Raw genomic sequence first — 27,618 nt, 5'->3', positions numbered from 1 at the left:
AAAGTTCTGACTGACATTATTTGGTGGAGTGTTTTGAGCTACTTTTTAGCTATTTTCAAATATATTGCACGATATCCTGTTCAGTATTGGGAAGGTAGTAAAAGGAAAATGGAGTGAATTTAGATGTTAAAATGAGCTGCTAAGGCAAGGACAGGTTTTCTGGGTGGCCCTTAAAAACAAAAAAAACCAGAGCACTGGGTGGCTCAGTCTGTTAAGCATCTGCCTTCAGCTCAGGTCATAATCCCAGGGTCCCAGGATTGAGCCCTGCATCAGGCTCCCTGCTCAGCACAGAGACTGCTTTTCCCTCTCTCTCTGCCTGCTGCTCTGCCTTCCTGTGCTCTCTATCTCTTTGTCAAATAAATGCATAAATAAAATCTTAAAAAAAAAACCCAAAAAACCAATATAAAGATATTTAATTTTTTTGTCCCAGTAATCAACCATGCAGTTAGTTTTGTAAAACTGCTACAGAAATGAGACAAGTCAGCATTCAGTCAGACAGTTGCATAAAGTATTTCAACATTATCAAGATGCCAGAGGGCACTATGAACAGAGGAAAACAACCACAGGAGTACACTGCAGTTAGACACGCACTGGTAGTAATGATATCATTGCTTACACAAATGTGGGTCTTATCACTCTCTATCATGAAAACAAAAAGAGGTTCTGCTGTTTACCAAAGACAGAATGGCAGAGCCAGATTCTACCCAGAGACCATTCCCCTTTCTCTGTTATGTAGAGGATTTAAAATCCTTTTCCTTCCAAATACTGCTACTTTTGGAAATTTTACACTAGCAACTTCCTCTAATTAGTCTCCCTATTTCTAGTCTCACATCCTTCTATTCCTCATTCCACACAACTGCCTCACAGATGTTTGTAAAGCAAAAATATGGTGTTATCACCTTTGTGGATAAAACCTTTAGGATCTGCCACAAAGGCTATGGATCCTTCATTTTCTGGCCTCTGTGGCCTTTTCCAAACAGATCTCCTATCATTCCTATACATCGTGTATTCTTCTCTTCTTGAATTAGTCTCTTTCTTATAAATACCAAGTGTTTCCCATTTCTCTGTGAAGACTTTCTCTGGCTGTGTCCACACTACCTAGTCATTCCCTCTTTCAGGCTGTCATTTCTCTCTTATAGTGTACTGATTATTCCTTGATATGGAGAGATCCACAAGACCATATAGTCACTACATTCCATTCAGACAGCAGAAAGGTTTACTTTTTTATAACCATTTGTAAGGTACTTTGTTAAAATCAGGAATCCAAAGATGAAGGAGACACAATCTCTGACCTAAAGAAACTCAATTCGTTGAACTTGCATTCTAGACATTAACCGAGAGTGAGAACATAGCAAATGTCAAAAACACTAAAAACAGACTTAAGTAAAAATGGTACAAGGAAGAGAGAATGATTAACTCTGCCTCTATGATGAGCAAGTCTTCACAGAGAAGATACTTAAGCTGATCTTCAAGAATAAAGCTCACCATACTAACAAAGATATTCCATGCAAAGGGAACAGCATCTGCCAAGTCGTAGAGAGAATGCCAATGGTAAAATATAATTAGGCAAGAATAAAAAATTTACCATGACTAAGCAGAAAGTATATAATAGCAAACTGAATTTAGAATATAGAGGCAAGCCATGAGGTTAGTATCTAATAAAATTTGGATTCTACCAGGTGTCAGGAAGTCACTGACAGTTCTACAGGGTGGTCATGGCAAGACTGTATTTTAGAAGAATCCCTCTGTTGGCCATGTGGGAGACAGACTGAAGAAAACCTGACCAGAAACAGAGGGCTATGAATATTTTAATAGTTTATTAAGAGATATACAGATTTGGGAATCCCCAGCAAATAGGCTGAAGCAGAAGCCAAGGGAGAGGAGATGACTAAGGAAACAATGGAAAGGGAGAACAGGGGTCAGATGAGAACTCTAGGGAACACTGGCAATTAAGTGTGAGCAAAGACAGTTGGTAAGACTAGAAAGAAAGATCAGAGGCAATCTAGGAGTGCTTGGTAGCGCAGAGACAGAGAGTGGTCAACAGTAAGATAAAGACAAAAAAAAAAAAAATCCATTGCTTATGAACATTGGTTACCTTGTGAGCTTATGGAGAACACTTCCAGGGGGGTCTGGAAGGGAGGGATTGACAGTGGAAAACCTAACCTGTAGCAAGTTGAAGCCTGAGTGGCTACTAAGGATACCAAGAGGAAAACCAGATTAATCTTTCAAGATGCTAAGATGTGAAGGGCAGTGACATGGAGATGTATATAGGTTGAGGAAAACACATAGGGAGAGTTACCAAAAGAACAGAAGGTAACTGCTTTCCAAGAAGATGAAAAGATCAGCAGGCAGGAGATGTTAGCTTCAAGCTAAACTGACCCTTCTACCTGGGCGACTGAAATAAAGGAGCCGAGGGCAAGCTCGCAGTTGCGGGGCTATGTGCTGAGCTGTTCCAGCCTTATTTCTCGGTATGGTTCAGCCCCAACCACAGTGCCTAGCACATGCTGGGAATTAATGAATGTGTTAACAGGGGGAGGATTGTATTATAAATTAGTTTCTTTTATTAGATGATATAAGGCCTCTGTTTAGGTACCCTGGAGAAAAGTATACAATTTGCAGAGCAGGTAATAGAAGTTTAGATTTGGCTCAACATAAGTTGGTAGGCATGAGTACAAGTTAACCTGTGGACCACTGTCCACAGAGGTTACAGTTTTAGCCTGGCATAGATGGGTATTTAAGACACTTGAATGATTCTTTCTGTGCCAAGTCTGCCATGAAATTTTGCCCTTTGTATCTTGTACCATTTCAGTTTTCATTCTTCATTTAGTCTCTGCGTCCCTAACCTAATTTGATTGCTGTTTGCTGTTTCTACTTAGTGTGACATGACTCTTGAGCCTTGATCATGGTATCTTCACCTTTAAGCTTAGCTTTGAACGTCCTTAAAAAGGATGTTCAACACTGATGAATTATTTGGAATTTATCTCATTTTAATAGAGTTTCCCTCCAAACCTAACGCTAACTCCAAAATCTAATGACTTACAAGCTGAATGTAGACTAACTTTTCTTTCTTTCTTTCTTTTTTGGTTAGATGGTTTTAAATTAGAATACGTTGACAGCATTTAAAAACTGGGAGATTTTATATAAAAATTCAGAGACCTGGCTTCTCTTGAAAAACCTGCAAGATTTGGTAACGTTGGCCATATGTTTCTTCATGGTAACAATCAATTGGAGCTAAGTAGCAGTGATGTCCTCTCTCCAATTCTGCACCATCTCCTTGTTCCCCTACTCCCAACCCGCTGCCTTCCCAGCAATGAGGTTACGTGTCAGTTTTCATTTACCTTCTTATGTCCGGTCCATTTTTATTACCAACTTGGCACTTGTAGGCACATGAGTTGGTAACCCTTGGTAAGAAAGTAATAGGAGAGCAGAGACCTTGTTCATCTTTATACCTCTGTATTCCCTGGCTCTAGCTCTGAAGTTTTTTGTTAAATAGGTAAATTTTTATTCCAGAAGAATATATCTACTAAACTTAAAATCAAACTGGAAGGAAAAGTGGACGAGTATATATAGAATTGTTCAAGGTCAAATGAAAATGATACACTTCTGCTAATATGGGTTGGCTTTGGGCTCAAAGTTAGGATTATAAAAACCTTAAATAGACTAAGAGGGAACAAAAGTAATCCTTTCAAATGAAAAACAGTGAGCAAATTCATTTATAAATGCATATGCCATATTTACTATCACACTGACACATTAAATGTAAAGTGATTATATTTAGATATGTTAATTTATGTATTTAGATATGTAATTATATGATATGTATTATATATTATTAATCTTTAAAAAAAATTGTCATTGTAGAAAAATTGTAAAATACACAGAACTAAAAAAAGTCACCAGTCATCCTAGTGAGAGGTAACAATGGATAAGATGTTAGTGTATATTCTGATAAACTTCTTTTGACTGATAGATACAGTGTGTAATTTAGATTTATGTATACATACATAATTACACTTTAAAATAAAAAACAGCTCATTTCTTTTTTTTTTCCTCTTTTTTCTAATTTTTTTTTTTTTTTGAAGATTCTATTTATCTATTTCACAGAGATCAAAGCAGGCAGAGAGACAGGCAGAGAGAGAGCAGGAAGCAGGCTCCCCACTGAGCAGAGAGCCCAATGCGGGGCTCGATCCCAGGACCCTGGGATCACGACCTGAGCTGAAGGCAGAGGCTTTAACCCACTGCGGTGCCCCAACAGTTCATTTCTGATCTTGGAAAAACTGATTCAGTTCAGCCAGTATTTACAGATTACCATATGACTATACCAGTCACTTAATTCCAAGATGCTACATCAATCTTTTTTCAGAGTCATGAAAGAACTGAATTGTTTAAAAGCGCAGATATGAGGACAGTTGGTGAAAATTACTATAAAAGGAAATGTGGCAGAATGGAAAGAGGACTCAAATTTGGGCTTTAGCCCTCAAGCAATTCTGTGACCTTGAATAAGTTACTGAAAGTGCCAGGTTAATTCATTTATGACACTGGAGGGTCCTTATGAGAAATAAATGAGCTTATGGCATAGAATGTTTGGAACATGACACCCCCATTCATAATAGTTGTGTTTATTATCATTATTATTATATTGACCAAATTATGTTTTTAATATACCATCTTAACAGGAACTGAAGTGGAAATAAAGTCAGAAATTAAAGTTTAAGAATTCTGTGGTTACAACTCAACAGCAAAGACCCCAAATAATTCTATTAAAAAATGGACAAAAAGCCTGTAAAGATGTTTTTTTTCAAAAAAGACATACAAATGACCAACAGGTATTTTTGTGAAAAGGCGCAACATCCCTAATCATTAGGAAGACGCAAATCAAAACTATAATGACAGATCACCTCACACCTGTTAGGACGGCTTTTACCAAAAAGATAAGAGATGGTAAGTGTTAGCAAGGATGTGGCAAAAAGGGAACACTTACGCACCACTGGTGGGAATACAAATTGGTCCAGCTACCATGAAAAACAGCACAGAGGCTACTCAAAAATTTAGAAACAACTACAATATGATCAAGCAATCACACTTTTGGGTATATATCTGAAGCAAATGAAGTCTTTATTAATAAGAGATGTCTACAGTTCCATGTTCACTAAAGCATTATTTATAATAGCCAAGATATGGAAAAAAGCAAAGAGTCCACTGGCAGATGAATGGATAAAGGAGATATGTGTGTGTGTGTGTGTTTATTTATTTCAGCCATGACAGAGAATGAAATCTTGCTATTTGTTACAACAAGGATGAACCTAGAGAACATTATGCTAAGTGAATAAGCCAGAGAAACACTAATACTATATGATCTCACTTAAATGTGTAATCTTTAAAAAAAAAAAAAAAAAATTAAACTCCTGGAGACAGAGAGTAGAGTGGTAGTTGGGGATGGGGGAAATGAGGAGCTGCTGATCAAATGCTGTAAGCCTTCAGTTATCGTGAGTTCTGAGGATCCAATGTCTAGCACGGTTAACTAGCATGGTTATAGTTAATAGTATTAACTATAGTTAATACTATTCTATCTACACTTGAAATTTGCTAAGATCAGTCTTCAGCGTTCTCACCATACACACAAAAAAAAACAAAAAGTAACTCTGTGAGGTGGTAGATGTCTTAACCTGTGTTAATCACTTCACAATGTATACATGTACCAAATCATCACGTTGTATAATATACTTTAAATACATACAACTTTACTTGTCAATTATACCTCAATAAAGCTGGGTAAAAAAAAAGAATTAAACTAACTTAAGATTTTGAGAGAAGTGAGTTTTCTACCTCCAAATTCTGTCTCACAAAACGGAGGTACTTTAAAAAAGTGGAATATAAAATCTGCTTAGATGGGATTTTCATACCAGTACATTTATAAAACTAGGAACTAAAGAAAAAAATAGGTAAAAATATATGGGTATCTTGAAGTTCCTTGTTTGAAGAACCTGCTTTTGCAGGGGAAATAGCCCATATAATTTTTAAAAAATCTGAAATTGTTAGGTGTTATCTCAGAAGACAGTTACTTTATAATTGTGTTTATTACACTGTAGTATAGTTATTTTAAAATTTCTCTCTATCTCTATCTTATCCTTATCTCAAGGGTAAGGAATGTATCTTTGGCATTCTTTGCACTTTCCATTTTCCTTTTTTCACTTCCATATTATGTTATATAGCTCACATCAAATAATTATCTACTGATAAAGTAACTTAGTGAAGAAACCATAACTCCTATAGCTTTAATTCCAAGAGGAATTAAAAAGGGGAACTAACCCAGGCCTATGTCTGGTTATAAAATATTAGCACCTTGGGGGACCTGGCTGGCTCAGTTGGTGCATGCACGAGCGTGCAACACTTGATCTCAGGGTTGTGAGTTCAAGCCCCACACTGAGTGAGATCCCTTATAAAAATAAAATCTTAAAAAAAAAAAAAAAATAGTAGTACCTGAATTACTTAAGCAGATTTTTCATTATGACTCCAGGTCCTGACTCACAAGATTAAGAAGCGTGGGTTAAGGATACAGAAGGCAAAGTTTAATGTGAGTGTGTTTGCACAGAAGCATACAGAAAATGTTTTTAAATGATTAATTTTTAATATATCCTCAGGCCCTCTAACAGAAGATAGGAGTAAGCTTTGGAAAGAGTGGAATGAGATGGCCACTATTAACAGAAAGATTTCTCAAATTCCCTCTGAAAAATAAAAACATAGAGAGCAAAGAGAGTTTAACCTACCTCTCTCTTTGCAAAGGACAAAAAGGAATTCAGCAGCAATTTGCTTGACTCCAAGGTCAACATGTGTCATGAGGCGCACCAGCTTATTTCTCACAGTTGAGCCAACTTCAGGTCGATTTGTCACATCCCTCAATGGTGGTAAAACCTAATGGCAGAAATGCAAAAACCATCATCAGTTGTGGGGTCCTAGAGTAAGTGAGGATGGTACCATGCAACTGGTCAGTCTTACAATGTCTATGAGCTCAGTTTTGTAAGAATGGAAAAAGCTTTTAAAAACTAAATAGGTTTGCTTCCAAATAAGACAAAACAAAAAAAAACCCCTAAAGTGATTTCATGGTTTTAATGAAATTCCATTTGAAGAGAAACAACCCTTCACTGTACCACCATGAAATACTCTGATTCATTTGGAATTTTTAATCATCAAAGCATCTGGAATGCCTTTGCCTGCCTCTATCAAAATCCACTTTAAAGTCAGGGTCAAGTTTCTCCTTCTTCCACGGGGCCTTCCTTAAAACTTTGACTCCTATTGATTTTTCCCTTCTTGTAATTCCTGTAGCATTTTCAGTATTTACTAAAAAAACAGTCTGTACTTAGGTTTTCTTATTTTATTTTATAATAAAAAATGGCTATTCATTATTGAATATTTTCTAGGTGCTAGTTGCTATAATAGAGGATATACATACATTCTGTATAATCAGTCTCCACAGTAACCTTGCAAAGGAGGTAGTAACATCATTATCCCTATTTTATCGATTGTGATCTGCAGAGGACTTAGGACACTTCTTGGTTTGTCTGTTTTTTTGCTCACTCGCTCACTCAATTCATCCCCCCAGACCCCTCTCTCTTCAGGGTTTCCTCCTATCTCAACTGGTTGCTTCATCTCAGCCTCTTCTGCCAATTCTTTTACTCCTCTTGTTTTCTAAGTATTGGAATAGTCAAGGGTTGAGCTCTTAGGCAATGTTCTTCACTATTTTCACTGAATCTACTGGTGATCTCATCCAGCTTTATGGCATTAGATGGTCTCTATACACTGAGAACTCCCTAAATTATATTTCTATCTTGATTTCTTTACTGACTTCCAGACTTTTATAGGCCTCTCAAATTTAGCATGTCCTAAACACAAATCTTCCATGCTCCCACCAAAGCTGTTCCTTCTTAGTTTTCCATCGCATTAAATGGTAAGTCTATTTTTCCAACTGTTTAGTACAAACACCTTGGAAATAGCCTTTTCTCTTTCACACCCCATATCCAATCCACCAGTAAATTATATTGTTTCTACCTCTGAAATATATCCATAATTCAGCCACTTCTCACTGCCTCCTCTAAAATTATCACACCCAAATTACTGATATGTCTCACCCAAACTGGTTACTACCACAGCCTCCCAGTGCTCTCTGCTTCCATCCCAGTTCGTGATTTATCCTCTACAAAGCAGCTAGGGAGCCTCTGAAAGTCACATCATATCATTTCTGTTCTCAAAGTCTTCTAGTTCCCAGTGCTTGTCATCTTACAGTGAAAAACAATGTCCTTACAACTCCCTTAGGTTTCACATAATCCAGCTTCCTGCTCTAACTGTATTTCTACAGTTCTGGCCGACACTGCTACAGCCACACAGACCTCCATGGAACTCCTTACGTACACCACCCACTTTCCTGTCTCATGGTCTTTGCATTTGCTGCTCCCTCTGCCCAGAAACTCTTTCTCTAGAAACTTGCATGGCTCATTCCCTTACTTCAGGTCTGTGTCCAAATGTTACTTATAGGATGACATTTCCTGACCACCCTATATGACTAACCGTGACCACCCTATATGACTTCTCTTTTTTGTATACCACCCCCTCTAAGCGCTTTCGTTAGCCTTCCTCACAGCACTCATCACCACCTGACACAGTATATATTGCTTTACCATTGGCCCTTCCTCTACAAGAGTCAGTGCCAAGGGGGCAGGGATGTCTTTGTTTTGTTTATTCTTCTCAGTTCATGGCATATTACAGGTGTTTAATAAATATTTGTTGACTGAAGGAGGAATGGATTCAGATATCTTTTTTTTTTTTTTTAAAAAAAGGTTTTATTTTAAGTAATCTCTACACCCAAAGTGGGGCTCGAATTTACAACCCTGAGATCAAGAGTCATACGCTCTACTGACTGAGAAAGCCAGGCACCCCTCGGAATCTTTAAAAGCGCCTTCTGTAAGCTGGGCGCCATGAGAGGAAATGGGGATAAAAACCAAGTCAAATACTAATTTACCACGCCAGACCCTTCATGTTTATATCATTTTATTTAATCCACTCAACTGACTTCTTTCCTCTCTCCTTCTATATTGAGTGCCTACCATGTATCAGGAGGTACTGAAGGTGCTGTGAACACAAATGGCAACTAACCCTCATAAAACTGAATAATCTACTCAAAGTGTTTATAGAAGCCATATTTCTAATAGTAGAGCATCATGATTTCTGTGCTCTGTAAGTACAAAGTCACTGCACAGTAAAGATTCAGCCAACCATACTGAGTTTTATACGGTCTCTATATGCTGAATATATTGAAGAATGAGATCTCGAACAAGGGATTTCATGTAGTATGTGCCTACTGTTCCAGAGTAAAGAATCTATTAACAAAGGTTATCACCCCAAAGTTTTGTTAGCTGTGTTTTGGGTTTCTTAGAAACAAGTTTTTTTTTTTTTTAAATAGAAGTTTGTTGCTTTTATTCTTATATATCACTCCCAGACAATCTGCATTTGTATGGACTCATTCTACTTTCTCCCAAATATTACCCTCCAACAATTTTTTTCTTTTTTTGACAAATCTTGTCCATTTCCTCTTTCAAATCCACAAAATCTCGTCTCTTCTGTAAGTGCCTCTCCAGACTAACCCAACCTGGGTCAGTAATTTCTACCATGTTCTCTTTCCACCTGTCTAAATACTTAGGACCAATTTCCCCTGGGTATGCGTGAGTTGGACTTAATCAGGTATTAACTATAGGGCGTAATAATTAATTAGCTATTTATACTATTTGTTCTATTTATACTATTGCCAAAGTTAATCATCGGTTACTTTACATTCTGCCCTTCTTTCTTTGACACAGAGAGAGAGATCACAAGTAGGCAGAGAGGCAGGCAGAGAGAGAGGGGGAAGCAGGCTCCCTGCCGAGCAGAGAGCTCGATGCAGGGCTCCATCCCAGGACCCTGAGACCATGACCTGAGCCGAAGGCAGAGGCTTAACCCACTGAGCCACCCCGGCGCCACATATTCTGCCTTTCTTAGACTGCATCTTTCTCAGAAGGAAAGTTGATTTTGTTGTGTGTGTCTTATATCTTAGTCATCTTTACTTGTCATGTTTCATCTCTTTATACTGTAGTGCTTCTTTGAGGACAACAAGTGGGTCTTATAATTTTTGTGTCCATATAATATGTGGCCCAAGACCTTCATACAAAGTTGTTAAGAAACAGGTTTTTTTTTTGGACTACCTTGGTCAGAGACAGCAAAATCTAAACAGTTCAGTTGAACCTGCATCTCCTATGAAAAAAAGCTAAAATACAGAAAACTTAAAATATTTTTCATTCATTATTCTTTACCAAGTATTCCTAGTCATGGTAGAATGTCTTAAAATAATCAAACTGGAAATTACCTTAATTCATTAACTATTTCATTAGATTTAAATGATTATTCATGTTTTCACGGCACTCCTCTCTTCTTCTAGTGAACTGTAAATTCCTCAAAGAAAGAGTCTCTACTTTCTAATCTCTCCTTAGCAGCAGTATCTACTAATGTGCCCCACATATAGTAAGAAGCTTACTAAATCTTGACCATAAACATTAAGGGGTGAAATAAAGCTGGTTCATTGAACAAGGGAAATTCTACAAGGCAGAAAAAGAGCAGTGGGGTGAATGATGGGACCATATACTGAGATGCGGAAGAAGGAAAGAGACAGGGTGAAGGGGTGGGAAATCAAGAGCTTAGTTTGGGATGTTAAAGACCTCTACTATACATCCAAGGGGAGGAGATGAGTAGGCAGCTTGTTACATTAGTCTGGAGCTGAAGGGACAGGTCAGGGCTGGAAATATAAATTTGGGAGTCATCAGCATATAGATGATTTTCAAAACCATGACTGCTGAATGAAATCGCCAGGGGAGTGGGAGTGGAGACAAAGACAACATTGTCTTGGGGCACTCAGACATTGCAAAGAGGTTCCCCCATTGTGTCCTAGAAACCAAGTGAAGAAATTATTTCAAGAAGGACAGAATAGTCAGTTACATCAAAATGCACTGGGGGAATGCATTAAAAAAAATATTTGAGAGCTATCAGATTTGGCAATATTGGGTTGATGAATTTTGATGAGCACCTTTGCAGTAGGGTGGAAAGCATGAAAGCCTAATTTCGGTGGGTTCAGGAGAGAAAGACGAGTAAAAAGAATAGAGTATGGAAATCTCTTTTGAGGAACACTGCACTAAGAAGAGCAGAGTGATGGGGAGGCAACCTGAGAAGAGAAATTGAGGGAAGGTTTTTGTTTTGTTTTTAAGATGGAAGGTGTGTTTGAGTGAAGGCAGAAATGACCTAGCACATTTAAAAAAAAAAAAAGATTAATTCAAAAAGAGAGGAAATAAACGCAGGAGAAAAGTTCCTGAGAAGATGAGAAGGAAAGGAATCCAGGACACAAGTGCAGAGGCTGGGCACAGAAGAAAGCAGGGAAAACTCACCCATTATGACAGAAGGGGAGACAAAGATAAATCCTAAGGGCAGATGGAAAGAATTCTTACCATGAACTCAACCATCCTACCGCAGACCTTCACCATCAGCTCTCTTTTCCACTGGCCTCCTTGCATCTACTCACGTCCTCCTAGTCTATCCTATATATAGCAGCCAGAGTATTTTAAACTATAAATGGGATCCCCTTCATCTAATTCCCCTTCTCAGAATGGTTCAGTGCTTTCCCATCTCCCTTAGAAGGGCATCAGAAGTCCTATACAACCTTAGGCATCTGGTTCTTACTTACCTTTTTTTTAACTTCATCTACCACTCTCCTTGTCAGTTTGGTCTAGCCTCCTTGCCCTTCCGCAAGCCCACCAAACCAGCCTCTCACCTCAGGGACTTTGCTTGTTCTCTTTACATTCCTCTTCCAGGTTTTCTCAGAGATCCTTTTCTTATCAAATTTTCTGCTCAAATGTCATTTTCTCACAGAGGCCCTCCCTAGTCCCCTAAGTCTCCCCTTCTCCTTCTTTTTTAAGAACACATCTCTACATGCCATTATATCATACATACATTCATTTCCTTTTTGTTCTGCCACTGTAAGGTAAACTCTACAAGGCAAAGACGTCATCTTTCAGTGCTTAGAAGACAGCACAAAGTAGATCTAAAATGTTTGTTGAATAAATGAATGAATGACTCAGAAAAATACAAAGGGTCACGTTTTTCTGGATTAGGAAGATTTCAAAGATTAAAACTAACTTTTCTGAGTTTCTGATTTTATGGAAGAAAACCATTATGAAAGAATGCAACTCATTAATTCTACTTTTAAAAGCCACGTATAAGAAGATTAACTATGAGGTGTAATTTGCATTAAGCAGTTACCTGATCTTTGAGAAATTTTCTGATGTTTCGATGGGCTCGGGAACATTCTGTTAATAAGCTGAGAACTGGAGTTAGACCTTCTCTATAGCTGCTTCCCTATAAAGAAAACCAGACATACTGTATTAGTTTCTAACAGTATTACTTTCCTCTGTATAACTGAGCATGTTAATATTCCTTTTTTGAGGGAGAGACATTTTATGTTATTAAAGCAACATAAGCTTCCATTCCATCACTTAATTTCACGTTTATTATTGTGGGGTTTTTTAAAGATTTTTTATTTATTTATTTGACAGACAGATCACAAGTAGGCAGAGAGGCAGGCAAAGAGAAAGGAGGAAGCAGGCTCCCCGCTGAGCAGAGAGCCCGATGCAGGGCTGGATCCCAGGACCCTGGGATCATGACCTGAGCCAAAGGCAGAGGCTTTAACCCACTGAGCCACCCAGGTGCCCCTTAATGTCTGTTTTTATCCTCCCTGGATTTTCCTATATTGGGCTTAAATGAATCAAAGGTTTTGATGACCCACCCACACTACCTTGCTACCTTTTAATATAATTAACCTGAAAAAGCAACCGAGAGATAAGAAAATAAGCAACGCACAACAAATGAAAAGTTGATGATTTTTTAAAAAGATAGCCTTTTGGTATTATGGAAAGAATTTATCATCAAGTTTTTTGGGGGGATAATTTTTACTTCTAGGTCTTACAAAATACCTACATGGAAAAGTAATTAATTTTTCCTTCACTTTCAGGCACCAGTCATAGTTTTAGTCTTGGATCAACAAAATTTTTGGCTTTAAGCAAATAAATTTGTTTTTTATAATTAATCATATACTGTAATAAAATGATTTCCAGGATATAACTACGTAAAACATTAGCTACTTAAAAAAAGCTTATATTTAAAAATCATGTCCTTGTGATGTCTGCATATATGGCACATTTACATTCTTTAGAAACATCTTCCCAAGGCCTCCCATTTTATCAGTCTTACCTTGTCTATTCTCTTCTCCATAAAACTGAGTAAAACATGAATGGCTTCCATATTCATACCATTGTATACCATGGTATTCTTTTTCAAAACAGTTTCTTTCTCAGCCGTTTTATCACTGGGCAGTTCATCTAGTGTTGTTGCCTCTTGGGCTGTTTCTTCATGGGTTAATGGACAAATGAGAACATCCAAACAAGAGACCGGAACATTGCTTAAAAGGTTGACTGCATTGCTGAAAAGCAATTTAAAAATACAATATTTTAATTTCATTGAATAGTCTTTTAAAATGCAAACATAAGAAGAAGTTCAGAAATGACTTCTAGGAGTCAATTAAAATTTTTCTTTTTCAAAACAAGCCTTTAATAGTACTTGGCATTTACTGACTAAGAGACAGAAAATAAAGAGAACTGTTTTAAATATACATATGACAAATTAGAAAGAACAGATGTTAAATGGACACACACAATCACATGATGTCATGTCACTTTCTGAAATGCTAAAATAGGAATTAGCTTTAACACCAGCTCTTTAATTTTACTATGACACAATGCTAGCTTTATATTTTTTCCTTGGGGTTTTAAATCCTTTTGTGGAGCCACTGGTGTTTTATTATTCCTTAGATTATAACATAAAGCATTTGAGAAGCTGTATATAAGCAGCTTATCACAGGCAACAACATTAAAAACCAAATATTATAGGATTAAGTTTTGTTCTTTCTGGACATAAAAAATACAATTTTAGATCATCCCATTTTTAAAAAGACATTAGCAGAAAATGGGTAATGGTGCTTTTTCTTCTTTTCTCATCACCAGGTCTCTTTAAAAGAGCCCAACATAGCCATTTCAAATCTTTATCCCCTATGCCTTTCTGCTATGTTGTTAATGAACACAGGCACCTGGGATGCACACCAGTAGGGGGAACCCAAACCTTGTGTTTTTGGTATTCCTTAAAAATCTTGTTCAGTTGCTCAGTGTGTTAGAGATTAAAGTGACACTAATAATTTTAAAATTAGATATGTTCTCAATTAACAGATTTTCCTTCAGGCATTATTTCACATTCTTTCATCTAAAAGGAGGTGGTGTTCTCTGCTAACTGGATCTCCTAAGCCTGTGCCTCAGAACTTCCTGATAAACAACAATGGAAAGACAGGCATTATATTTCCTAGTGACAGAGAAGCAGATCTAAAAATAACCACATCCTGACTAAAAATAAACTCTTGCAAATGCAATGGAGAAGTCTAACCACTTGGAAACCAAACTCAGGGCTTAATCTATCTGATGCTGTCTTAATTTAGACCACAGTAGTTCTTTTTAATTTAGATTATAATGGAATCCTCAAAAATAAAACAAAGTAAGCAACAACAAAACAGAAATAATATATACATTTGTTTTCTTTCTTTCATTCAGAAGTGTAGCTCTCATTTCTCCAAGAATGAGTATATCCTTCCTCAATTTTTATATTATGGAAAAAATACTCATAAGAAATCAAAGTTTAAAAATTAGACAGTGCAGAACAATGACTAGTAATGTAAAAGGTATCAAAACAATCTGAGCCACAAACAAAAATAACAATCCTATGGATGAATGAGTCCTGGCAGAATACAAGTTATTTGGTGATCCCCATGAAAAATCTGTTGCTGCTGCTGTGATTACTACCTGCTACTGTTAAACGATGACCCTAATTTTGGTTATTCGTAAAAAAAAAAAAAAAAAAAAAAAAATCACAATTCGTTGAAACACAATGCTTTCCCCACAAACTTTCTTTTAAAAATTTTTGCAAACATCTGTAGTTCCTTATCTAGTCTTAAAAATATTTCACTTCTGACTTAAGCATTTGGAAACTGTTATTAAATATCACAGATTCACTGGGGATGAAAACAAATAAAACAAAAGAACTCCACCATAGAATTACTTTCTACAACTGTATAAACCATTTTGAAATGTTAGGATTTTTTTTTCAACACATAAGGCAATAGGCAATGAAGTCCACTGATAGTATGATTCTCTAAATCCACCATAGAGACCACACTGAAAAGTTTAAAACGATGCATTTCATTACAAAGGAATGTTTCCCTTTAAATTCATTTAAAATAAGCAGTTTCTAGGAATCTGGTAAATTTAAGAAACCAAATGTAGAGTTTGATTCAACAAATATTTGGAGGTTTTAGGCTTTTCAAGGAAAGTTCCCATTTTCACTTTTCTTCTTAAACAACTGGGTTTCCAAACAACTACAAAATTAATTTTCTGGCTCACTGTGTTTGAGCTATTCTTTTTAAGTAAGGAAGGCCCGCTTTTTGAGCTCTGTCACTTCTCTGACAGTTTTATTTGTGGTAGAAGAGTGTATGAAATTCTCCAGCTACCAGGAAGTCAGTGACTATGCACAGATCCGCACAATGGTGTTTGCATTCCTACTCCAGGGGGTAGAAATACTGTGTATATTACTCTCCCCTTTTCAGCTTCCTAGAGATCATTAATCACTGGGACATGACATCCTCCTACTCATGCTCCCAGCCCCCTCCTGATATGCAGATTCAAAAGCAATGCCTATTTAGAACTCCTTAATGCCCTGATTAAAACCTTGTTAGTTGTGGGGGAGGGGAGGCAATCTAAAAATCAGTCCTGTATCAACCATTGGACTAAACATAATTTAATACCAAATGACAATGAGAGACATGATAATGGTACATGGAGACCTATAGCCATTAACAAATCTTCCTGGTTCAAATATAACTTCTTTATTTGGGGCTCGCATATCTTTTCTTTATGGCTGAAAACTTACTTAAATGAACCTTCAGACCTCCAAAAGACTTCCTCCAAAAGATGTAAATTCCTAACTTTAGCTTGATTCAGTAATTATTTATTACTTATGTCAGGCATTGTTTTATGAAGAAAAGAGACAAATCCCTGCCTTTGGGGAGCTTATTTTCCAGCATGGAGAGGACAGTCAATGAAAAGTAAACAAAAGAAATAAGATAACTAAATAGCATGATAGAAGGTGATAAGCGGTCTGGCGGAGAAACCCAGGACAGTAAGATAGAACAGGGGGGTTATAATTTTGAATAGAGTGATTAGGCTAGACCTCACTAAAATGGTGTCATTTAAGCAAAGAAATGAAGTGAGGTAGGGAGCCATGTCACAATGTGGGGAAAGAACATTTCAGAAAGAAAAGCAAGAGCAAAGGCTCCAAGGTAGAAGCAGTGGCATAAATGAAGAACTGTGAAGTTGGTGTTGCCAAACCACTATATATATAGGAAAAGGAGTAGGATAGGAGATCAGGTATGGTCAGATTGGTCTTGCAGGCACTTAAAATTTAATTTTATGCTCAGTGAAATGGGAGCTACTGTAGGGTCTTTCATGGTGATATACTCTGATTTACCTAAAAAGGGTCATTCTGACTACTGCATTGAGAAAAGAATGGCAGGACATCAAAGGTGAGAAGAATCAGGGTATCACTATAAAATTCAGGTGACTGAATATGATGATAATAGTGAAGACATTGACAGGCCAGTTGTGAAGTGTGAGAATCCAAGTTCAAGCCTTAGCAAGTGGAAAGCTGGAGTTGCCATAAACTGAAACGGAAAACACTGCAGGAGAAGCAGCTTTTCAGGGGAAGACTAAGAATTTAATTTTGGATATGTTAAATTTGGGATATCTATTAGACTTCCAAGGGGAGATGTTAATAGGAAATTAGTGGCAAGAGTCAAGTTTGGAGAGGGAGATCTGGATTAGAGATAGAAGCTGAGGGACCATTAGCAGATACATCTATCTGAATGTATCTGTATTTGTCTGAAGACAAAAGGTTGATTAAATTAGGGAGGGAATGCATGTGAACTAAAAAACTGTGAAGGTTGAACCTGGGGCACTCTATTGCCTAGAAGCTGAGGAACTGAGGAAAAAATTACAACTAGTAAGGTAGGAGGAAAACCAGGATAGTATGGTATCCTGGAAGAAAGTACATACGCAAAAGTGGGCTGTCAAATGATGTGGGACAGATCAAGTAAGATGACAGGAAGTGTCCACTGGGTTTTGCAAAATGGAAGTCACTAGTGTCCTTAGTAATAGGCATTCTGGTGGAGCCATGGCTCTAAAGCCCAAGTAGATAAAATTCAAGAACAGTAGAAGAACCAGATAGTTAAGAGAAGACTGGGGCCACTGCAGGTGAGAAGTGTCCAGAAAACTTTGGATAAGATATGATGTAAAGACTCCTGAATGCTGCTCTCAGCAAAGCATAGCTTTTTAACCCATAGTGACCTGGTCATTGTTCTCTACATACGCCATAGACACAAACTCTTTTCTGTGTTTGGCCCTGGGTTCTCCTGCCTAGAAGAATAGTCTCATTCTTTAAGACTAGCTTAAACCTCACTTCATTCTCAACAAATACTTAATATGCCTTGTGCTAGGCCCTAAGTATACCGTGTAAAGCAAAGGACAAGGCAGGGAGCGGCCTTGGTAGACAATGAGACTAGAAAAGTACATGTATGTCTGTGGGGAGTGGGGTAGGAGTATTATAAAGGGGGCTGCCATGATAAGATGTAGGTTATAGCCAGATGGGTTACTGATGACCTTAAACCAGAGTTATTCTGGCAAAGAAAAAGGTACAGAAGCCAGGGAAACATAGACTTCCCTGATAAGGAGGCAGATTATTAATAAAAGCAAAATGACAATACAAGTTTGCTCTTGAACATAAAGAGATGGGGGAGCCAACGAATATTCTAAGCAAAGATCTTCTTTTTTGAGAAACAACTCTAAATGCAGTGGAGAGGATGGATCAAACTGTTGGGTTAGGTAAAACTGTCCCACAGATCAGAGCAGCCTGAGTTTAGAAGTAGAAAAAGAAGGTGGTCTGACAGATCTGGGGTTGGGTGCTTCAAGACTAGCAAGACATGACAATGAAGGCATACAGATAGGTTGAAATGATGAACCAATGCTTTAGAATAGAAAGGAAAGAAGGTAAATCCATAGAGGGCTCATAGGTAGGAGAAAGGGGAATCACCAGGAGACCAGAGGTCTGGATGAGAACAGCTACAGATAGTATGAGTAAGGAAAACTTTACTCATCATGTTAGACCACAGTGAGCTAGTCTTTTAAATTCCATTAGAAATTATTATTTTTTAAAAAGATTTTATTTATTTATTTGACAGACAGAGAGATCACATGTAGGCAGAGAGGCAGGCAGAAAGAAAGGGGGAAGCAGGCTCCCATTGAGCAGAGAGCTCAATGCGGGGCTCGATTCCAAGACTCTGAGATCATGGCCTGAGTTGAAGGCAGAGGCTCAACCCACTGAGCCACCAGGTGTCCCTCAGGTGCCCCTCTATTAGCAATTATTATTTGGATAATTAAGTCACTGGGAAACTACTCTAAAACTATCTGTGATAGCTCTTCTATTATGGTCTTGAATTATTTTAACTTTTCATAATATTTATGTCTTGTCTCCTCATTTAGATTTTACGTTTCTCTAGAGTATGCACTGTGGATATCTCTTCACCTAGAAGAAAGGGGGAAGCAGTATAAACTGTTTTTGGCAGTTTATACATAAGTTCACTGATTATGGACAAGAGGGTTGAAAATACTTTCAGGAAGATAACAGAGATGAACTGAATTAGGATGTCCTTTAATGTATCAAAAAAGATGACTCGGTTATTCACAGTAAGAATCAGGTAAAGGAGCTAGGAGCTTTAATGATAACAGAAAAATAAAATAAGAACCCCCTTCTGCGATCTCTCCAAAGTAAACTCTCTTGTTTTCTGTGTATCTACATAAGCTTGTCCATGTCTTACACAACACTCATCAAAATAACTGTACTTATTTAATTACATGTCTGTTTTACCCCCTAGCTGGTAAGCCCTAGAGAATACAGATTATACTATATTCATCTTTGTTGTCCTTAAGTTCCACATAGTGCCTAGCATATAGTAAGTGCTCAGTTAATAAGTAGAAGCCAAAATGTTATCATCCAATTTTCAAACTTCTAACAAAATTTTTTTATTGAAGTACAGTTGATATACAATGTTATATTAATTTCAGTTGTACAACATAGTGATTCGACAATTCTATACATTACTCAATCTCAGTGTTCACCACAGTAAGTGTAGTTACCACCTGTCATTAAACAACATTATTACAATATTACTGACTTTATTTCCTATATTGTACTTCTCATTTCTGGGACTTATTTATTTTAAACTAGAAGTTTGTACCTTTTAATCCCCCTTCACCTGTTTTAACCATTCCCCCATCTCCTCTCCCCTCAATTTTCAAACATTAATTAAAAGTTGGTCATGTGGACATTGCTGCTATAAACATTCGGGTGCACGAGCCCCTTTACAATAGCCAAATTATGGAAAGAATCTAGATGTCCATCAACAGATGAATGGATCAAGAAGATGTGGTATATATACACAATGGAATACTATGCAGCCATCAAAAGAAATGAAATCTTGCCATTTGCGACAACATGGATGGAACTAGAGCGTATCATGCTTAGCGAAATAAGTCAAGCAGAGAAAGACAACTATCATATGATCTCCCTGATATGAGGAAGTGGTGATGCAACATGGGGGCTTAAGTGGGTAGGAGAAGAATCAATGAAACAAGATGGGATTGGGAGGGAGGCAAACTATAAGTGACTCTTAATCTTACAAAACAAACTGAGGGTTGCTGGGGGGAGGGGGGTTGGGAGAAGGGGGGCGGGGTTATGGACATTGGGGAGGGTATGTGCTTTGGTGAGTGCTGATTCACAGACCTGTACCCCTGGGGATAAAAATACATGTTTATAAAAAATTAAAAATTAAAAAAAAAATGTAATGTTGGACGGGTCATAAATTTTAGTTCAAGTAAATTAATTATGTCATTCTGTATCTGATTACTGTTTTTTTTCCTGCTGCCTCAGTGATACAACATTTATAGAATCAGTAAACGTTGATGAAAAATTTGAAAAAAAAAAAAAAAGTTGGTCATGTGTAAGACATATGCCTAGCTAATGCTGTGGTGGTAATCATTTCACAATATGTAAATCTATCAAATCAACAACATTGTATACCTTAAACTGAAACAATGTGATATGTCCACTGAATCTCAATAAAGCTGGAAAAAAGACATTGCTTAGGATTGTAATGAGGTATCATTAGGTACTAAATTGTCCCCAGTATATGAGATAAATTAGTCTAAGCAAAGAAACAACAAAAAAGGCAGGGAAGTAAGTACTTTTTAAAGACACACAGGTTCTTTGAGTGTGGGGGAAAAAAAAGAGAGAAAGCATTTTGTAGATGCCAGTGTGCTAAGTGAAAGAAATGAGTTGAGAGGCTAAAATAAATTAATCAGATCTGGTCCTCCACTCTTCTCACCTCTCTAGCATTTAGGCCATTCTCATTTCCCCCTTCTCTCTAAAATAAAACAAAACCACAACCACATCCACATGCAACTGTTTTTGGCAGTTTATACATAAGTTTACTGATTATGGACAAGAAGGTTGAAAATACTTTCAGGAAGATAACAGAGATGAACCGAATTAGGATGTCCTTTAATGTATCAAAAAAGATGACTCAAACCAACAATTTACTTGTTACTTTAAGTATAGACAAAAGGAAATGAAATAAGTAGATTTTAAAAACTATCTAAGATGCTGATTAGTAGAAATAAAGGTGAAGGCCAACTTCTATGTGAGCTAACTCATTTTATCTCTTACGTCCCTGTCCTGTTGATTGCTCTGGGGGTGGGGGAAAAAAGGAGACCACGCATCAGAAAAAGCTGTTGCCTAGCCATGTTTCTACTCACTTGTCTCCTGGAGGAGCCTAGTAGACTCCTGGCATGCACGTATCCTAGAACATCCCTGGCTTGAGAAAAACAGATGAATGGAAAATAGATTTCTCTACATGATCACAGGATATACATAAAAATCCTAACAAAATATCAAAATCAAAAACAACTTTTAAAAATATATCTGGAATTAAGTATTGGACCTAAAAGCCAGTGTGCTTATTGTAATAATAGTAAAAGAAGTGGTGGTGGTAGCAGTGGTGACAGCAGAGGTGACAGCAGTTCGCACACTTGCTGAGTGCTTCCTTAGTGCAGGGACAGATTGCTTTATTAATTTCTCATTTAATTGTTACCACAACTCTTTGAGTTTTAATGCATAATCATACACTATCCAGGTTTACCTATTTTGTTACATTTTTCCTTAACGTGTCAAAAAGAAAAAATAAACTTATAAAATAACTTTAAAAAAATGGAACAAATTGTTACTTTGAAAAACATTCCGATTTTTTTTTGTTTTAACTTTGCCTTAAACACACACATGATTTTCTGTAGAAATACTGAAGTATAAATATGCAGAATTTAGTGGGTATTACACTATAAATAAATACGTAGAATTTAGTGGGTATTAAAGTCCTAGTAAGTTTCCTAATATAGCCCTTTGAGGTTAATGCAGTTTTCTCTGTATTTAAATGGCTTAGCCTAGAGTCACTACTCTCAAATGATACTAATCACTTTAATTCCGATTAAAGGGACATGCAGGGCCGTTCCAGATAAACTGTCAAGTCAGCAGCAACTTTGATCTCCTAGGAAAGGCTTTGAGCTATACTCCTATATCCTGTTTGTGGCTCTAGGGAAATCTTATTTACAGTGTAGCTAATAGATATTTTATCAGAACAAGTTTTAAGATAAAAGTAAATTTAAAGTAAAATGTCTTTAAAAAGAATATTCAAAGTAAATATTATCAGAAAGAAAATAAAGAAATCTGATTACTTTTTAAAAAATCTGGTTCTTAAAACCTCTCCTCTTGCTCTTTTTTTGATAAATACTGGGTGCTGTCTTAAAATATTAAATTTATCAGAGAAATCCTTAGCAATGTTTTTTTGTAACCAGTGTAACAACTCCCCAAACACTTTCTCCTTATTCTTTTTTTTCTTTTATTATGAAGACTTTATTTTTTATTTTTTAAAGATTTTATTTATTTATTTGACAGAGACACAGCGAGAGAGAGGGAACAGAAGCAGGGGGAGTGGGAGAGGGAGAAGCAGGCTTCCTGTGGAGAAGGGGGCCTGATGTGGAGCTCGATCTCAGGACCCTGGGATCATGACCTGAACCGATGCTTAACGACTGAGCCACCCAGGTGCCCCTCTCCTTATATTCTTGTATGAATGCCATTTAACTTACAATAACTGATTTCCAAAAGGAAAAGCCATCAATTTACTCCTGTTCTTATTGTAAATCCATTTTTTAAAAGTTTCAGCATCTGTATTTCTAGTGTCCCGATTATGAAAAAAATTATGAGTCAGAGTGTTTAAATTGTTTTAGAGACCATGATTTATTGCACTTAACCTGATTATTTTTAAAGGCACAGTCTCAAGAAAATTAAAGGAACTTTTGATCTGTACCCGAAGGAAAAGAAATCACACTTTTTAATTGTGAATAAAATAATCTTTTGAATGTTTGCAGGGCAGAGTACAAAAAGTAACCTAACTCTGTAAAATATCAAATAATAAATTGCTGATCATAACTAAAATAATAAAGATTTGATTGAAAAATAGTAAGGTTATGCTCCATTTTTACACTGTTGTGTTTCTATGAAGTTTTATTTAAACCATATTTAAAAAAATAGAATACTGTAAATGTAGGTGCTTTCTACTATTAAGAGGAGTCCAAATTTATTTGTAAAGCAGAGTTAATGCCAAAGGTAATTGCAGATTTGAATTTATTTGAGTTGTTTAAAATACCATTTGTATTTGGGGTACCTGGGTGGCTCACTTGGATAAGCATCTCCTTTTGGCTCAGGTCAGGATCCTGGAACCCTGGGATTGAGACCAGTGTGTCAGGCACCCTGCTCAGTGGGGAGTCTGCTTCTCCCTCTCCCTCTGCTTCTCCCTCTCCCACTGCCTCTCCCCTGCTCATGCTCTCTCTCTCTCCAATAAGTAAATAAAATCTTAAAAAAAAATACCACTTGTATTTTTAAAGAGTAAAACACCATAAGCAGTCTTATGTTAAAATCAGAAGTGTTGTTATTGCAAGTCTGATCTAGAATAGAAAGAGGACTAGAAAAATGCATGAACTCAATTCTTACAGAATGACACATTTTAGCAGTAGTCCACCAAGAGCTCCAACAAGCAAGTCACAACACTTGAACTATTTTTTAAATATTAATACTTGAGACTGTGACCCAATTTTTATAATAAGTTTTAAAAATTTAATTAATACATATTGCTTATGATATACTTTTTGGTAACTACTCTTACAGTGAAATCAGTGAGATTATTGAGTGCAGTAATGAAAAGCAGGGTTCAAATCCAAGTCCTGTCACTTACTAGGGCTGTGTAATCTCAAAGAAATTGCTACATTTTCTCTATGCCCCAATTTCATGGCCTATCGAAAGGGAAGAATAGCAGTAACCTCATAAGATGAGTATGCTGATTAAAGTAAGTTAATCTTTATAAAGCACTTAGCATCGTGTCACACTTAGTACTCAGTAACTACTGAATTGTGCTATTATTACTGTTACTCTGGGTTTTATTGTTGAATGCAACAAATGCCAAATTCTCTTTTGTTGGACTCAATTTAATAAAATCAAAGGGAATAGAATGAAAATTTCTCATCAGGGCACAGTAATGAATTCTCAACAGTTATCAGACTTACTGTAATATTTTTACTTTCTTGTGCTTTTAACAACAAAAATTGGATGCATAAAAACAAGAATTGATGATATTCTTCATTGAGATATCAACACAGAGGTTACCCACCTGTGCAGCTCTTCTGTTTTGTCTTCGGTTGGACCTACGATTAGTAAACAATGGCGAAGGACAGCTGCCATGACACGGAACTGATGAGAATCACTCTACAGCAAATAAAAAAGACAAGAGGAAAAATTTGGGATTGAATGCCTTAACAAAGGAGCTTGGTGTATTACTACGTTCCTCGGAGTTATCTTCTGGCCCACCTGCCTCCCCCCCACAACAGTCAGTCATTCTTATACCATACATAATAGAAGTCAGGTTACTGTAGAAAAAGTTCTCAGTACTAAGTGAATAGTTACTGTCTCATATGAAGAGCTACAACCACCTCCAGAAATGGCTGAAAGTAGACGGTACTGGTCTAGCTGCTCCCTTAGGGCATGCTGGGCACAGAGATGCATGATCAACATCCATGCATGTCCCACTCTGTTTTACAGTAAGATTCAATTCCCCTAATGATCTTTGCCATTTCCAGAAAGCCTAGATTCTTTTGATAGTATACTGTTCCAGTCTGCTAATTGTTAGAAAAGTTTAAATAGATATACTGCTATCAGATATTTTAAGAGTGGGTTATATATCCTTAATGCCTCATTTCCTGATGTTCAAAAGCAATTAAGTTAAAATCTATAATTTATCAACTTTATTTTAATGAGTCTTCTTAATCTCCTAGCTTCCCCAAATCTTGCTAATTCCTCCCAAATTACTGGCAAGTGATGAAAAACAAGTGATCTGAGTTTAATCTCCTATTTTCCCAATGTTTACTCACCCATTGGTATTAAAGACACATAGAGTCAGAGAGAAAAAGACAAGCAGTAGGAAATAAGCTAAGTTATGAGTAATCACTTAGTTTACCTCCTCTTTTTTAGTGAGCTCTTGGGCCACTACAATTTCTTTAGTCACCTGTATCAAAGTCACCTCTCTCTTTGTCCAGATTTTTAATAATTAGAAGACAGGGGCTGCCTGGGTGGCTCAGTGGGCTGGGCCTCTGCCTTCAGTTCAGGTCATGATCTCAGGGTCCTAGGATCGAGTCCTGCATCGGGCTCTCTGCTAGGCAGGGAGCCTGCTTCCTCCTCCCTCTCTCTCTCTGCTTGACTGTCTGCCTACTTGTGATCTCTCTCTGTCAAATAAATAAAATCTTTAAAAAAAATAGTAATTAGAAGACAGATAAAATGAGTGATAATTATAAGAGATCCTGTGTATGCTATACTTCAGGAAGTAACCAATTACTTCAAAAACTATTTAAAAATTCAAAAAAATTTATAAAAAATTTTAAAACTTTAGTATATATTGATCTCACGTCTGTGTAAAGTGAAATATACTCACATATTATACACATATTCATATATGTTCTTATATTCACATATAGGTGAGAAGATGTGTCTTAAAAAAATGTAACAAACAACAGAGCACAATTTCATTACTCATAATGCAGAGGACAGAATTTTAAGCATAAAATTATTATATGTTTATTTGAAGAGAGGAAGGCCTCAGTGGCACAACGGAAAAAGCACTGCATTTGGGAGTCTAGTGGCTAAATTGTGACCTTAAACAAGTCATATAGCTTCTCTGAGCCAAAGTTTCCCCACAGGCATCTCCACACGTATGTGCCTGGTAGGGTCATAAAAGAATTAAAGAGGATGATACACAAGGAAGTGCTTAGCACTTGCAATGGAACATTTGAAGATGAGGGGAATAATGAGGGAGAAAGGAAACAGAAGATAGAGCTGAAATGAGTGATAATGAAATAATCGTGTGCTGGGGAAGGAAGAAAGAAAAGGGGAGGAGGAATCCGTGGAATGTCAGAGACCTGAAGACTGGCAGGGTTGACCCAGAGACTGTCCCATTCGCCATCCATTTTCAAATGCCTGAAACAAAATTCTCTAATATGTAAATACACATTTACTTACCCCAAATTACATGAAGCACATTGAAACACATGTGAAATTCTTCCAGATAACTTGTTTTTGTTGTTTTTTTTTTTTACGATTTATCCGTTTATTTTAGAAAGACAGAGAGCAAGTGTGAGCAGTGAGCAGGGACAGAGGAAGAGAGAAACTCTGACTCCACACCTAGCCAGAACCCCACATAGGGCCCGTGACCCTGAGATCATAACCCTAGTCAAAACCAAGGGTCTGATGCCCAACTGTCTGTGCCACCCAGGTACTCTTTCCATTTCCTAACTCTTAATAAGATGTTTTCCTTGGTTTTGAAAATTAAGTGGGAATGCACTTCCTTTAAAAAGAGTTTTAAGATTTTCCTTAGGCACGTGAGTTAGGCAGTCAGTTAAGTGTATGACTCTGGATTTCAGCTCAGGTTATGATCTCAGGGTCAGGAGACTGAGACCTGCGTCGGGTTCCATGCTGAACGAGGAGTTGGCGTGGGATTCTCTCTCTCTCCCCATTCCCACCCCCACACACTTGCTCATGCATGCTGTCTCTCAAAACAAAAACCAACACTAGATTTTCCTTTATTCTAGGTATCACAGTTGCTCTCTTCTCACACTGATGTTGATAAGCTTCTTGCAAAACTATCCACTTTGGTCTTTTTACTTGCAACTGTAAACCAAAATCCTACTTCTTTCCATCCCATTTCCTTGTGTCCCAACTTGTATAACACCAATTCCCAAGTTGTACCTATGTCTGCAATGCCCTTTTACCATAAATCCACTAAATTCTCTTTATTTCTGTACCCAAAGCAACTGGTGAAATCCATGGATTGTTTCCCCCACTCCTGGCATCACCAATTCCTTTTCATCTCCTAGGTCTCAGCTAAAACATTTTATCAGAGAAGCCTCTTCCTTGTCCACTTCATCTAAGTAGGCTTCTTCCTTCATTATTTTCTATCACTATCTTATTATGATTCCTTTCATAAAATCATAATTTGTAATGCCACACTTGCATTTCCATTGCTTTCTCCACTAATCTGGTAATTTTAGAAGTTTAGAGTACATATGTTAAATAGGTGTTCAATATTTATTTATTTAGACAGGGAGAGAGAGAGGAAAGAGAGAGAGGCAGAGGGAGAGGAAGAAAGAGAATCCCAAGTAGGTTCCACACCCAGTGTGAAGCCCATGTAGGGCTCAATCCTACTGTTCCGAGACCATGATCAGACCGAAACCAAGATTTCGATGCTCAACTGACTGAGCCACCCAGGTGCCCCAATATTCAATAATTTTTAATGTAAATTATAAGTAAAACAAAAAAGAGATGCAGTCATCAGTGGGCAGCTAGATAAATTTTCACAAAATGAGCACATCCATATAACCAACACAAAAATGATCCAATGTCAAGATCAAGAACTGCAGAATTCCCCTCATGGCCTCTTCAGATGACAGTCATCTGTTCTTCAAGGGTAATTCTAGTTTCTAACATTATAGATGATTTTTGTTGTCACTCAAGTTTGCTTGAATGGAATCATAAAACTTAGGCCCTTTTGTGTCTGGTTGTGAGATTCGTCCAGGTTGGTATGTGTAGCTAGTCTACGCATTTTCATCATTTGTGTTCATTTTCATCACTTGAGAGTAGTGCTATTTGAGGTGCAGTCTGTGGACCAGTGTCGATCCACACCCTGTTTGCCACTGA

At 37.1% G+C, this 27,618-nt stretch overlaps 1 protein-coding gene across 8 annotated transcripts in view; it reads right to left on the bottom strand.

Annotated features, from left to right (window-relative positions):
• Positions 1-27,618, bottom strand: part of RIC8B (RIC8 guanine nucleotide exchange factor B) — a 98,593-nt gene that overhangs the window by 26,179 nt on the left and 44,796 nt on the right. For all 8 annotated transcript variants that reach the window (XR_009356936.1, XR_009356938.1, XR_009356937.1 and 5 more), the window contains exons 4-7: positions 24,047-24,141; positions 13,318-13,546; positions 12,331-12,426; positions 6,768-6,912 (exon numbers count right to left, since the gene is read on the bottom strand). Coding sequence is in view for 5 of the 8 variants with exons in the window: in XM_059186760.1 (XP_059042743.1) it covers positions 6,768-6,912; positions 12,331-12,426; positions 13,318-13,546; positions 24,047-24,141 (565 nt within the window). In the remaining 3 variants the exon portion in view is untranslated. The remainder of the gene's footprint in view (positions 1-6,767; positions 6,913-12,330; positions 12,427-13,317; positions 13,547-24,046; positions 24,142-27,618) is intronic.

The sequence above is a fragment of the Mustela lutreola genome, chromosome 8 (assembly GCF_030435805.1).
Source record: "Mustela lutreola isolate mMusLut2 chromosome 8, mMusLut2.pri, whole genome shotgun sequence".
In the NCBI taxonomy this organism is placed as follows: domain Eukaryota; kingdom Metazoa; phylum Chordata; class Mammalia; order Carnivora; family Mustelidae; genus Mustela; species Mustela lutreola.
This window is presented reverse-complemented; position numbering and strand designations above follow the sequence as displayed.